Source organism: Tympanuchus pallidicinctus, unplaced genomic scaffold (genome assembly GCF_026119805.1).
Source record: "Tympanuchus pallidicinctus isolate F22 unplaced genomic scaffold, pur_lepc_1.0 scaffold38, whole genome shotgun sequence".
Classification (NCBI taxonomy): domain Eukaryota; kingdom Metazoa; phylum Chordata; class Aves; order Galliformes; family Phasianidae; genus Tympanuchus; species Tympanuchus pallidicinctus.
Genome location: NW_026294756.1, coordinates 1338948 through 1350624, shown reverse-complemented (window position 1 = coordinate 1350624; position 11677 = coordinate 1338948). Strand labels below are relative to the sequence as shown.

The 11677-nt window shown below is 45.7% G+C and overlaps 2 protein-coding genes across 2 annotated transcripts; both read left to right on the top strand.

Moving 5' to 3' along the window:
* Positions 1–49: 49 nt before the first annotated feature.
* FAM32A (family with sequence similarity 32 member A) lies at positions 50–1174 on the top strand. The gene is made up of 4 exons (XM_052699821.1): positions 50–190; positions 268–406; positions 497–550; positions 672–1174. Exons 1-4 carry the CDS (start codon positions 114–116, stop codon positions 738–740), a joined length of 339 nt encoding a protein of 112 aa, XP_052555781.1. The 5' UTR covers positions 50–113; the 3' UTR covers positions 741–1174.
* Positions 1175–1483: 309 nt separating this feature from the next.
* AP1M1 (adaptor related protein complex 1 subunit mu 1) lies at positions 1484–9560 on the top strand. Its single transcript, XM_052699820.1, has 12 exons — positions 1484–1615; positions 2195–2351; positions 2582–2649; positions 3216–3346; positions 3566–3713; positions 4131–4257; positions 4604–4746; positions 5474–5545; positions 5799–5957; positions 6414–6539; positions 7055–7130; positions 7703–9560. Exons 1-12 carry the CDS (start codon positions 1574–1576, stop codon positions 7723–7725), a joined length of 1272 nt encoding a protein of 423 aa, XP_052555780.1. The 5' UTR covers positions 1484–1573; the 3' UTR covers positions 7726–9560.
* Positions 9561–11677: the final 2117 nt, after the last annotated feature.

Sequence of the window (11677 nt, the reverse complement as noted above, 5' to 3'; positions counted from 1 at the left end):
CGGAGCGCGCGGTCGGGCGGTAGCGTTTTTTTACCTCAGCGCCGTGGCTGCATCGCTCTCGCGCGCTGCCCGCTCTGCCGCCAGAGGGCGCTGCTCAGCGCGGCCGCCGAGAAATGGCGGAATACGAGGCGGTGCAGCGCGGGCCGCTACGGCTGAAGGGCGGCGGCGCGGGGCCGGGGGCCGGGAAGCGGTGAGCGGCGGGGCGGGGGGGGAACCGGGAGCTGGGCCGGGGCCCGGGGCCGGGCGCTGAGCGGCGTCTGCCCGCAGGAAGAAGAAAAAAGCGAAGGACAAGGCCCAGATCCTGGAGCAGATCGTGAGCGGCAAGAAGCAGGAAGAGGAGAAGAAGCGCGGCCTGGACAAGCGGACCCCGGCACAAGTGGCCTACGAGAAGATGCAGGAGAAGCGGGTAGGGCGGCCTGCCGAGCCCGGCCCACACGGGATGTGGGGCGGGCTCGGAACCCCGCGCCGATAACGGTGCTGTCGTGTCTCCTAACAGCAAATGGAGAGGATCCTGAAGAAGGCCTCGAAAACCCACAAGCAGAGAGTTGAGGTGAGTGGAACCAGCCGGGGTTCAGCGGGTGGAGCCGCAGGGGAAACGCGGCGCTGTGAGGAGGGCTGAGCGTCGGTGAATGCTCCGATCCTGAGTGCTTTGTGCCTCCTCTGTCCCGCAGGACTTCAACAGGCACTTGGACACCCTGACCGAGCACTACGACATTCCCAAAGTCAGCTGGACCAAGTGAATGGCGGCGTTTGGATGGGGAGTTCTGCTTACGTCAAACTGGGCTGCCGTGTAAACCTCTGTGTTCTTGGTACTGAATATTCAGTGCATCTTCGGAACATTTATCACCTTGTACTGTTGTATTTCAGTTTCAGAATACTCAACAAAGTCTCTTCTTGTCCGCTGACTTATGTAGGTGCAGAGGGGTGTTTTTCAGTGCTCAAAGCCACACTAAGGCCAAACCCAACTGCTGTGAGACAACAGGCAATGTTCCTCTATTTGTCCTATGCCAGCAGGTCTCATTAGGAGCAGGATTCTCTGTGGCAGCTGCTCTCATAAATTGCAGAACTGTGTAATTCCTATCCGAAATCGCTCAGAGTTGGGGGGAGTGGTTTCTGCTGTATTCTAAAACCCTCGTATCTTTGATGTAACTTATTAAAACGCTGCTTTCAGCCATTGTTTTGGTGCTCCTTTGCCCGCACAGCAGGGGCAGTGCTCTGCATGCAGTCCGTGTGCGCTGACACTCACAGCCCTCCCTCAGAAGTGATGTGAATCACATCACAAATCCTCACGCACTTTTTCAGCCCAAGCGTTTTCCCTCCGCTACCGCTGATCCCCCCGGGGCTCCTCAGCCTTCCCAACTCTCCTCCGCGGACCGCAGCCGGCCGCGGACTATTTAACAGCAGGGCACGGCCGATAAAGCGCTCTTCCTCTGTCGGCGGATCACCGCGCGTATCCTTCCGCGCTGCCGGGCTTCGGCAGCTGCGCCTCGCGCAGCCGCTTCCCGCCGGAAGTGCTGGCCGGAAGCGGAAGTCGCCGTGGCCGTGATCGGGCGCGGGGGCCCCGGGCGGCGCGATGTCGGCCAGCGCCGTTTACGTGCTGGACCTGAAGGGGAAGGTGAGGCCGCGCTGCAGCTGCGGGCTGCACGAGAGCCGAGCTGCTGAGAGCGTCGGGCGCGCGCTGGGTTCCGAGGGCCCGGCATGGCGGGGCTCCCCAGCCTCGCTGCCCTGCGGCCGCCGCTTCCCCTTCCCGCCCGCTGTTTGCTGCCGGCGCTGCGCACCCAGCTGTGAGGCGGGCCCGCCGTGTCCGCTCCTCGCGGTTCCGGGTGCTGAAGGAGGAGTCGGGGAGCGGCCCTGCCTGCGGGGCTCCCGAGCATCCCGCCTGGGGTAATTAATCTCCGCCCTAATGGGACGCGGTCTGTCCCAGGAGAGTGACCTGTTTTTCCGTCTTAAACGGGGTGTCTGCAGCCGTATGTGAGAGGTAACGCTAGGAGATACGACTGCAAACGTGGGGATTTGCATTCGAATCATAACGTGTGTTGGTTCTTTGTTTTGTGTTTGTAGGATGCGTAGACCTGACTGAAGCTTGGTGTTGGGGTTTTTCAGCTAAAGAGGCTCTTTAAGTATCTCATGTGCTGGTCTTGCATGGTGACTTCATGTCTCGAAGGAGAAGTGTAAGGAATTGTTCTTCCCGTAGGTTCTCATCTGTCGGAATTACCGTGGGGATGTGGACATGTCGGAGGTGGAGCATTTTATGCCAATCCTTATGGAAAAGGAAGAAGAGGGAACGCTTTCTCCTATTCTGGCGCATGGAGGAGTTCGTTTCATGTGGATTAAACATAACAACCTCTATCGTATCCTTTGTGCTGCAGACAGATCATTGAGTGAATCACAGGACAGCTTGGGTCAAAGGGACCTCAAAGATCATCCAGTCCCAACCCTGCTGCCTCAGCCAGGGCTGTGCACCACTAAATCAGGCAGCAGATCAGGCTGCCCCTTTCACAATGCTTTTAAAAACACATTCAGTAAATTTTTTTCATCCCACGATGACTTTGAATGCGTGTTCCTGAACATCCTTCATTAGTTGTTGCAACTTCTAAGAAGAATGCTTGTGTATCACTGGTGTTTTCATTTTTATATAAAGTAGTTCAGGTGAGTAGGAAGTTGCAGATGTAACTCCCATCTGTTTGTTAGTGGGATCTAATAAAATTGTATAGAGCTTTCACCTTATTAAAAAGAATCTGTAGTAATAGTATTTTTCCTTTATATTTGACTATTTTATAGAAAAGTTTTCCTAACTGCTAATGATGGAATTGCTATTTTATAACTGAGTAGCAAGGATGTGACACGGTGCTGTGAGAAGCTGCACAAGACCTGAAAATGTGGAGGAAAACGTTGATGCATGAGTCGTGCCATCTGTAGATTCTGTGTTTGGTTAATTTGGACTTGGCATCACAAGCGTTTTCCCCAATGTTAATATGCTTTGTAATCACCAGAGTTATTCTGAGGGCTCTGTAACTCTCTCCTAATTGAGGTGGGTTTCCTGCTGCTTATCTGAACAAAAAGGTTTTTAGGAATTATAGGTTTTGTTTTGGTGATTTTCTTATTTTTTATTTTTTTCCCCAAAACTCTTCTTAGGTATAGGAATACATTCAGAATGTGCTGTAGTTCCTCAGCTGATGTCCTTTTTTCTCCTCCCTCTGTTTTTGGTGTTTCAGGTTTTTTCTGAATATTTCAAGGAGTTGGAAGAAGAGAGCATTAGAGATAATTTTGTTATTATTTATGAGTTGTTAGATGAGCTTATGGATTTTGGATACCCACAAACCACTGATAGCAAAATTTTACAAGAGTAAGTATCTGTCTGTACTGCTTACACTTGTAAGTCCTTGGGAAAGTCTTATGTATTCTATATGCAAACAAATGCTTTGGCTTCCTCCTCTAGTTATCAAAATATTTAATACTTGGTAAAGTGTAGCTTTGTAAATCCAATTGATTTATTGATGATGTGAATCTGATACAAAAGGTGCTGCAAACATTTCTTTTTTGTTCTAATTATGTGTTTATAAAGGTACATCACTCAGGAGGGTCACAAACTTGAAACTGGAGCTCCACGTCCACCTGCCACTGTTACAAATGCTGTTTCATGGAGATCAGAAGGGATAAAATATAGGAAGAATGAAGTGTTCCTGGATGTTATAGAGTCTGTTAACCTTTTGGTGGGTACCTTTTACTTGAACTTTTAATGAGAATTATTAGTAGAAGTCTTGAGGAGAACTTACTGGCTGAAAACCTAAAGGATATAATAAAAAATCAGCCTAACCATGATGAGTGCCCTGGATGCTGTCTGTGCTTAGGACTGACAATCTATAATGACATCCATAGGTAAATAAGTGATGCTTTACTGGAATTTGTGCTCTGTGCTCAGCAGCCCCAAAGCTGAGTTTCTGGCACATCCTTCCTGCCTCCTTCAGTCTAATCCTGCCTTGTCCTTGGTCTGACTGTACTGTGCTGGGTTGTTGCTCGGGAGAAAGGCACCCATGGAGGCCTGGGGGCTGAGGACGGAGTGTGGTTGCAGTTTGATCTCACATCATATCGTGTCAGCAACCTTTATCTTCTATTTCATTGCCCTTCAGGTCAGTGCCAATGGAAACGTATTACGGAGTGAAATAGTTGGGTCCATTAAGATGAGAGTCTTTCTCTCAGGAATGCCAGAGCTTCGCCTTGGTTTAAATGACAAAGTTCTCTTTGATAACACAGGCCGTGAGTATTTCAGCAATACCTTCAGAATTGTGATGGGTGTTCTCGGCAAACTTAGGTGGGGTTCAAGTGAAAGGATTGATTCTGTGATGAAAAGACTTGTGTTGTCTATGCAGGAAAGCATGTTAGGTCTTGTGTGCCAATACCAAGAGAAGATGGAATACCACAGTGGGTGTGGAAGCCATCTGGGCTTCATTGCCTCATCTGCTGGGACTTTGGGAGAGATAGAAAAACTACTGGGCTGAACCAGGAGGATATCAGCAGGGATCTGCTCTGCTGCGTGACGCTGCGATGTGACCTCATGCAATGGGAGCAGCGATCTGCAGTGTTGATGTGTGTTTTCTGCTAGGTGGCAAAAGTAAATCAGTGGAGCTGGAAGATGTGAAGTTCCATCAGTGCGTTCGTCTCTCTCGCTTTGAGAACGACAGGACCATTTCTTTCATTCCACCTGATGGGGAGTTTGAGCTCATGTCCTATCGTCTCAATACCCACGTAAGTCTGGGTGTTTGGGTCTGAACTGCAGCAGTTTTTTACAGAATCATGTAGTCTGTAGATTTGCTAATGGCTTTCCCTTAATGTGTTCTGTTTTTTCTCTAAGTGTGGGCAGCACAGTAGTTGTGAAGTCAGCCATTAATAGCAGAGCTTTGTGCTCACTCTTTTTGGAGCAAGTAAGAATGAGTTTAGGAATGACTTGGCAGTAAGTCTTTATCTTTTCAACTACTACTGAAACTGTTTTCAAAACACTGATCAGTTCATTTTTAAGCTAATCACCCAATACAATTAGTGTGGCAATTTGTTGTGCTTGACAATGTTAATTTGTCCTCTAAATATTTCTTGGAGTATGTCAGCATTCTGCATTGTGGTTCCTCAAGGTAACAGCTACTGTGCACACTGCCATTTCCTTAGAAAAGGAAATACTTAGTGCAGAGGACATCTGTGATTGTCAGCTGTGATAGGAGGCCAGCAGCAGTTAAAGAAAACAAACCAGAAAAGCCTGCACATACGTGGAGAAATGTTTGACAACTGAAGGTGTTAGGAACTAATCTGAGAAATACTTTAGTTTTTTTTCCCCTAACGCCTGCCAGTTTTTGCTGCTTTTTGCTTGTGTGTCAGTTCTTGCTTATGGAATTCGTGTATTCAGTGCATTTTTATGAGGAAATGACAGCTTTGTGACCATGGCAAAGTAAAGTCTGTAGCTGTAAAATATCTTTCCCATCAGGTGAAGCCACTGATCTGGATTGAGTCCGTGATTGAAAAACATTCCCACAGCCGCATCGAGTACATGATCAAGGTCAGAAGTTCTAAAATAATTATGGCTGGTTTGTCTTCTCTTTTGATTGTTTTCAGTGCTTCACCAGCAGCACCTTCTTACACAACCACCTCTTGTTTCCCTGGGACTTTTCTCTTTAGAAAAGTTGATTTGTACGTTCTGCGTTGTGCTGCCTCTCAGTAGACTGTGGTAGAGGGAAATTGTCTGGCAGCTCTCTGAATTTACATGCATAGTGTTCATGCTTAGAGATGTGATTTTTCTCACTTTTCTTTAGGCAAAAAGTCAGTTTAAGCGTAGATCAACGGCCAACAATGTGGAGATTCACATTCCAGTTCCAAATGATGCAGACTCACCAAAGTTTAAAACCACTGTTGGAAGTGTCAAATGGGTTCCAGAGAACAGTGAAATTGTCTGGTCCATTAAATCTTTTCCAGTAAGTGCTGTTGTTAGTCTTCTCACCCAGTATTACAATAATTACTTAGAGTTCATGGTTTATGACTCAGCCTAAAGCAAATTCTAACAGCATTGGATGTTCCATGGTGATAGTACAGCTATCGTGTTGTGTGACAAAAGTGATCAGAAAGAAAACCAAGCTTCTGCTGTTCTCCTTGAGGATAAGACTGGAAGAAGATGAGACCTGTTTGATGCATAATTCAAGTTGATCTGCATTTAAAAAAAAAAAAACAAAAAACCCCAACACAAACAAAGAACAAGCACTAATACTTTGAAATTAAAAAAAGTTTTTCCTCTTAAGCCCTAGAAAAGATTTGAAATGATTAATGTAATTCAGCAATTTGATATTCTGCATAGAAAATAACTCGTATTGTTGGAAGCTTTTCTTGTTTCAAGAAAAAATCTTTTTTTTTTTTTTTTTTTTTTTTTTTGTAAGGGTGGAAAAGAATACCTGATGAGAGCTCACTTTGGACTTCCAAGTGTTGAAGCTGAAGACAAGGAAGGGAAGCCTCCCATTAGTGTCAAATTTGAGATTCCGTATTTCACCACTTCAGGAATCCAGGTGGGTAGCTGAAAACAGAAATACAGGAGTGCCAGGCTGCTGGCACACCAACTGATGCAGCCCAGCTCTGTAGCCTTGTCTGCCTTGCCTCCTTTGTTCCATGGTTTGGTGTCTTTTTGCTTTTGTTTCTGTCCTGCTTGTCCTGGCTGTCGCTGTCTCATTCTCATACACCTGCCTGCCCTCACTTTGAAGTACCACAAGTGTTTGCTCATTACTGAGGCAAGTCTGATTTTTCCTGCTTTAAGGGAATCTCGTAAAGAGAACGATGGGACTGGCTGTGTGATTTCAGATGAAAGGCATGCTGGTCATGCAAGTGACAGGGATTTATATTTACATCTGAAAGTTTTGCACATCTAGATAATTGCTGTTCTTGTTACCCATAAATACGCTTCTGATCACCACTACCCACCCACCAGCCCTGATTTTATTTTGTTTTGGTTTTTGTTTTTGTTTTTTTTGCTAAGCAATGCTTGGTTGACACAGGAGACTCATGTGTAACCTCTCCTTCTTCCCAGGTTCGATACTTAAAGATAATTGAGAAGAGTGGCTATCAAGCTCTCCCATGGGTTCGTTACATTACCCAGAATGGAGGTAAATTGGAAGCAATGAACTGTAAAGATAATCTGTCTTAATGTATCTTATTTCTCCGGCATACACTGACAAATTGAAGATATATTTACTGCAGAGTTTAATACTGAAGCACAGGAGCAGTTTGCTCATACGTGACATTAATGCTTGCTGCTTTTTCTAGTCCTTTTTTTTTTTTTTTTTTTTTTTTTACTGAATCATCCCTTTAGACAGCAGAGTTGTTCACTGAATCTGGCGTTCATTATGGAATACTTAAATCTGGGGGGAATATGAACTAAAAAAGAACCAATTCATACATATCATTTTGCTGCCTTTGGGCTGGCTAAGAGCTACCAGATCTGTTAAAGGAAAAAAAACAAAACACTTTTGCTGCTTTTCATTGTTACTCGTTTTGCTGTTTCCGGCTTGGAAGCTTTTAATTATCTTAATTGCTTTAAAGCCCATGTTCTTGGTTATTCTACGTGAAGATCTGATCATCTCTGATGTATGTTACCTCATCCCAGTTTGCTGGTCTGCTTTACTCTGGTTACTGAAGGACAGTGTCCTAAAGCTGCTGTTGTTTCTGTCCTTCACAGACTACCAGCTCCGCACACAGTAAGGCGCCCTGCAGGCACCACAGATGACAACGCTTCAGGCCTAGGATTTGTTTGCAGAAGCTTCTGTGGTACTGAGAGCTGTGAATGTTGTTGCCAAGGTCTTGTCTCTGCAAACTCGGATTGGGCAAGAGAAAGATGGGAAATGTACCATTTTCAATGATGTGTTTGAACCATTAGTATTGATTGTGTGAATATTTATTTCATTCTTAGAACATGCTGATCTTGCTGCTAAGTGCTGATTACATTAGTAGTAGCCGTTACCTTGAGCCAGGAATACAGAACGAACCTTGAGAATGTCTGTCGATGCCTTGTCCATTGTACTCACAAAGTTTTTGGTGTTCATGTTTTAGGGTCTGTGAGGATGTTGGTAGCATTACCCGACAAAATAGGGAGACAGCTGTGCAATCACATGACTGCTTCACAGTGAGTTGTATTTAGCCCAAGGTATTTATTATTTTTGTTCTGGGCATATGGGTGCCTTAACTCATTCTCTGTTAACTTATGAAATTCTACAAAATCTGAGCTAAAATTATCGGGGTCCAAAAATATTCTTTGTTCTTCTTTGCATGGGGTCAAACCAACTCATCTGAGAGAACAAGCTGTGGGCTTATGTATAAATAAGTGTTGGAGGCCAGGGTGTCTGAGAACAAGAGACTGTGGGAAGTGTCTGCAGGAACATCTCTGTGGAAGCATGATGGTGATTGCTAGTTCCCACGAGCTGAGGTGCACACTGAAGAGTTTCAACCCTGTTATCCCCTTGGGTGTGAAAACCCTTCGCCAATCAACTAGCATTTGCTTTTTCTTTGTTTCTATGTGTAATACAAATATAAAACTATAAAGTGCAAGTCTTTATTAAAAAAAAAAAAAAGACCGACTTTGGCAGCCATAAAATCTGGTGGGAAGACTTTATAATTCTCCTTATTATTATTCCCCTTCCTAGATAAGTGATATAATCCTGCCTGTTCTTGACAGTTGATTGTTGTTTACAGAGAAGCTGATGGAAATATCATCACTGTTCTTCAGGCTTGCCTTCTTGTTCATCAAGGGCAAATCTCCTTTTTTTGTTTTTTTGCTGTAACTTGCTAGCGTTGCTTAACTGTATTTGCCCTGGAGAGGTTGCTGTCTTAGTCTCCTCCATTTGTAAGCAATTCTTATGAGAACTTTCTGGCAGAATGGACAGCAGGTGAGGACGTTATACATAAAGGTATTACTATTATTTTTTTTTACATGCTGTTTCATTTTTCTGAGAAGCTGAGGTTCATTTGGGTGAACATACTTTGATTTCAGAAAAAGAAATTAACAGCTATCAGTATTTTCTTTAAACAGTTTTTGGAATGGTTTGGTTTGAATTTAGTACATGAGACAGATGCTAAATTTAAGCCATTCAGAGCTAAAGATGTGATGCATATCCTGTGTGCAAGGTTCTCCACACTGCTTTCTTGACGATTCTTGACTCCCCCACAAGGTTGAAAAGATATTGTCCCCACTAAAACCTTGTAGACATGTATCTACCTTTGTATGCAGTATGTATGACTAGTAAAATAAATGAATCACCCGAGTTCCCCTGAGATGCAGCTGCTGTAAGGTTGCAGCTCAGTGGCAGAAGCGACTGACAGCTGGAGGTTCTGTGCAGCAGCAAGGCAGTGAGTGGCTGGGTTTGTTGGCGTGGAGGTGTTTTTGGGGGTAAGATGGCTGTGTTTGTCACCCCAACAAGCTTGATGTCAAAACAAATCATCTTGTTTGAGGTTTTGGTTCCACTGCTCATTTTCATTTGAACCATTGAGCTTATGACTGGACTAAACATTTTATATTAAAACTGTAACTGGTTGACAAATCACTTTACCTGGTGGCTCCATTCTTCACAATGTTTATTTTCATTATTTGCCTGTGAAATGTGACTCTCTAGAGCTCCATTTCTTTTCCTGTTGAAGGATGCATCTTGCAGACCAGTGTTTTTCTTATATTCTGCAGCAGTTTGAGTTGGCTTTGATGGTGAGCTATCAGCCCTACTTGTCCAAGAAGTAATAAAGGACAAAAAAGCTCTTTGAGTCAATTGCACATCACTCCCTTTTTCTTTTCCACTTTGATCTACAGTAACGTGCAACCTCTAATCCTGGTGTGCCTCCAGTCAGTCTAACATGAGCCTTGGATGAGTGGAACTGAGCTTCATAGAAGCTCCTGATTTGTTTACTAAATACAGAGAAATCTTGCTGTGCTTTCGTTCTCTGCAGAATTGTGTACCATAAAACCAGTGCTCATGAGCAGCAATATTGCAGGAAGGGGGGAGGGGAACAAAAAGAACAACAAAAAGTAAAAAACAACTTTGTTATGAAGATGTGGTGTCCCAGCATGCATAGAAAGGCAGAAATAGAGGCATGGTATTACTGGTGTGAGTCGGTCAAGGAGTTTAAATTCTATTCCGTAAATAAGTTTCGTTCTTAGAGCAGCTGCTAACCTGGTTATTGTGGCGGCTTCTGCTCTCTACCTGCTGTGGGGAAGATGTAAATTTGATGGTCTGCCAACGTTACACACAGCTGCCTGATGCAGAATGCTTTCTGAAGGCGATTTGCATAATTCTGAAGCTGTGAGGCACCGCCTCGCATCTGCAGCTCGGGCTGATTTTGTCGCTGCCTTACCTGGAAGGCTGAACTTCTTCAGTGGCTCTGAAAACACATCTGTTCGTAATACAAAGCCAGCAGTGCTGAGATGTTCTCTGCAGTCTTGGCTTTGCACTTAATGGCTATTTTTTCTCAGTAAGATGAAATGTGTTTTCTGTCCTCAGCACGGGACAACTCACAGCACTTCAGGAGTGCGAAGCCTTTTCCCCCTGCAAGGCACCCAAAGCTGCAGCTTCATCTGCCCGTTATTTAACCGATAAACGATTATTGAACAGTGCATCGAGGTACGTCAGCAGCACTTCCCCCCTGGACTCGATAGGCGTTGGACTTCCGTAGCACCGAGTTTGTGTATCGAACGTCTCAGGACAGCAGCGGCTTGCTGCGCTCCGCTGGTTTGTTCTTAAACGCCGGTGCTGCCAGTAGGTGGCATTCTGAGCTGCGTGTTCTGGGCTTTCGTTTGCCTTTAGTGATCAGAAATGGACCCGCCGAAGCAATACGTACTCGTACGTACGTTTTGGGTTGCAAGGTATAGCTGTGCGGTGGGGTTGCTCGGGGTGTTTTTTGGGTTTCTGTTATTTTTGTTTTGTTTTCTGAAGTTCAGTAACTTCAGTGTCCTCTTAGCGTTGTCGCTTCTCGTTGCTCCCACGCGCCCAATGCCGGCACCCAGCACGGAGGTGCTGCAGAGGCGCCGCCCGGCGCTGCGTGCCGCTGTCGGACCGCAGCAGAGGAGCGCCGTGCTGCGAGGTGCCGCCGCCTGCGCTCACGGCTTCGGGTCCCAGCAGCCGCTCTGAGCGCCCCGCTGTGAGGTGCGAAGCAGCGTCTCCTATTCACTTGGTTACCCCCAGAGAAAAGTGAGTTCTGTTGGAGTGAAAGAAGCCGCAACCTTCCTCCCTGACAAAAAGATCAGCACTGCTAGAAAAGCTTTGTTCCCCCTCAGTATTTTAGTGGGGTTCTTGTTACTGTTTTTATCTTGCATGTTTCTCCTCCTCCCGTGCTGCAGTCCCTTTTTGCCTCTCTGCTCGTCCCTTTATGTGCTTTCTGCCCCTAATCTGAGCTGGCTTTGTTGGTAAAACCTGATGCGTAAAGACACAGTGGCTTTACCCACGGTGAGTTTGCTCAGGCTGAGGGATGGCACCTGCTTATTTCTGACTTCAGAGTCTGTGATGAGAGATGGGCTAAACCTTGGCACCTCTGTTTCTCCCATGTGCCAAACACAGTGTGTCGCAATCTGTTTGCTGCTGTTCTCTCTGTGGTTGACACCCACTGCTGTTTGTCACTGCAGCAGCTGTGGCATGACGAGGGGTGATGGCCTCAGTGCTGAGGGACAGCAAGGGTG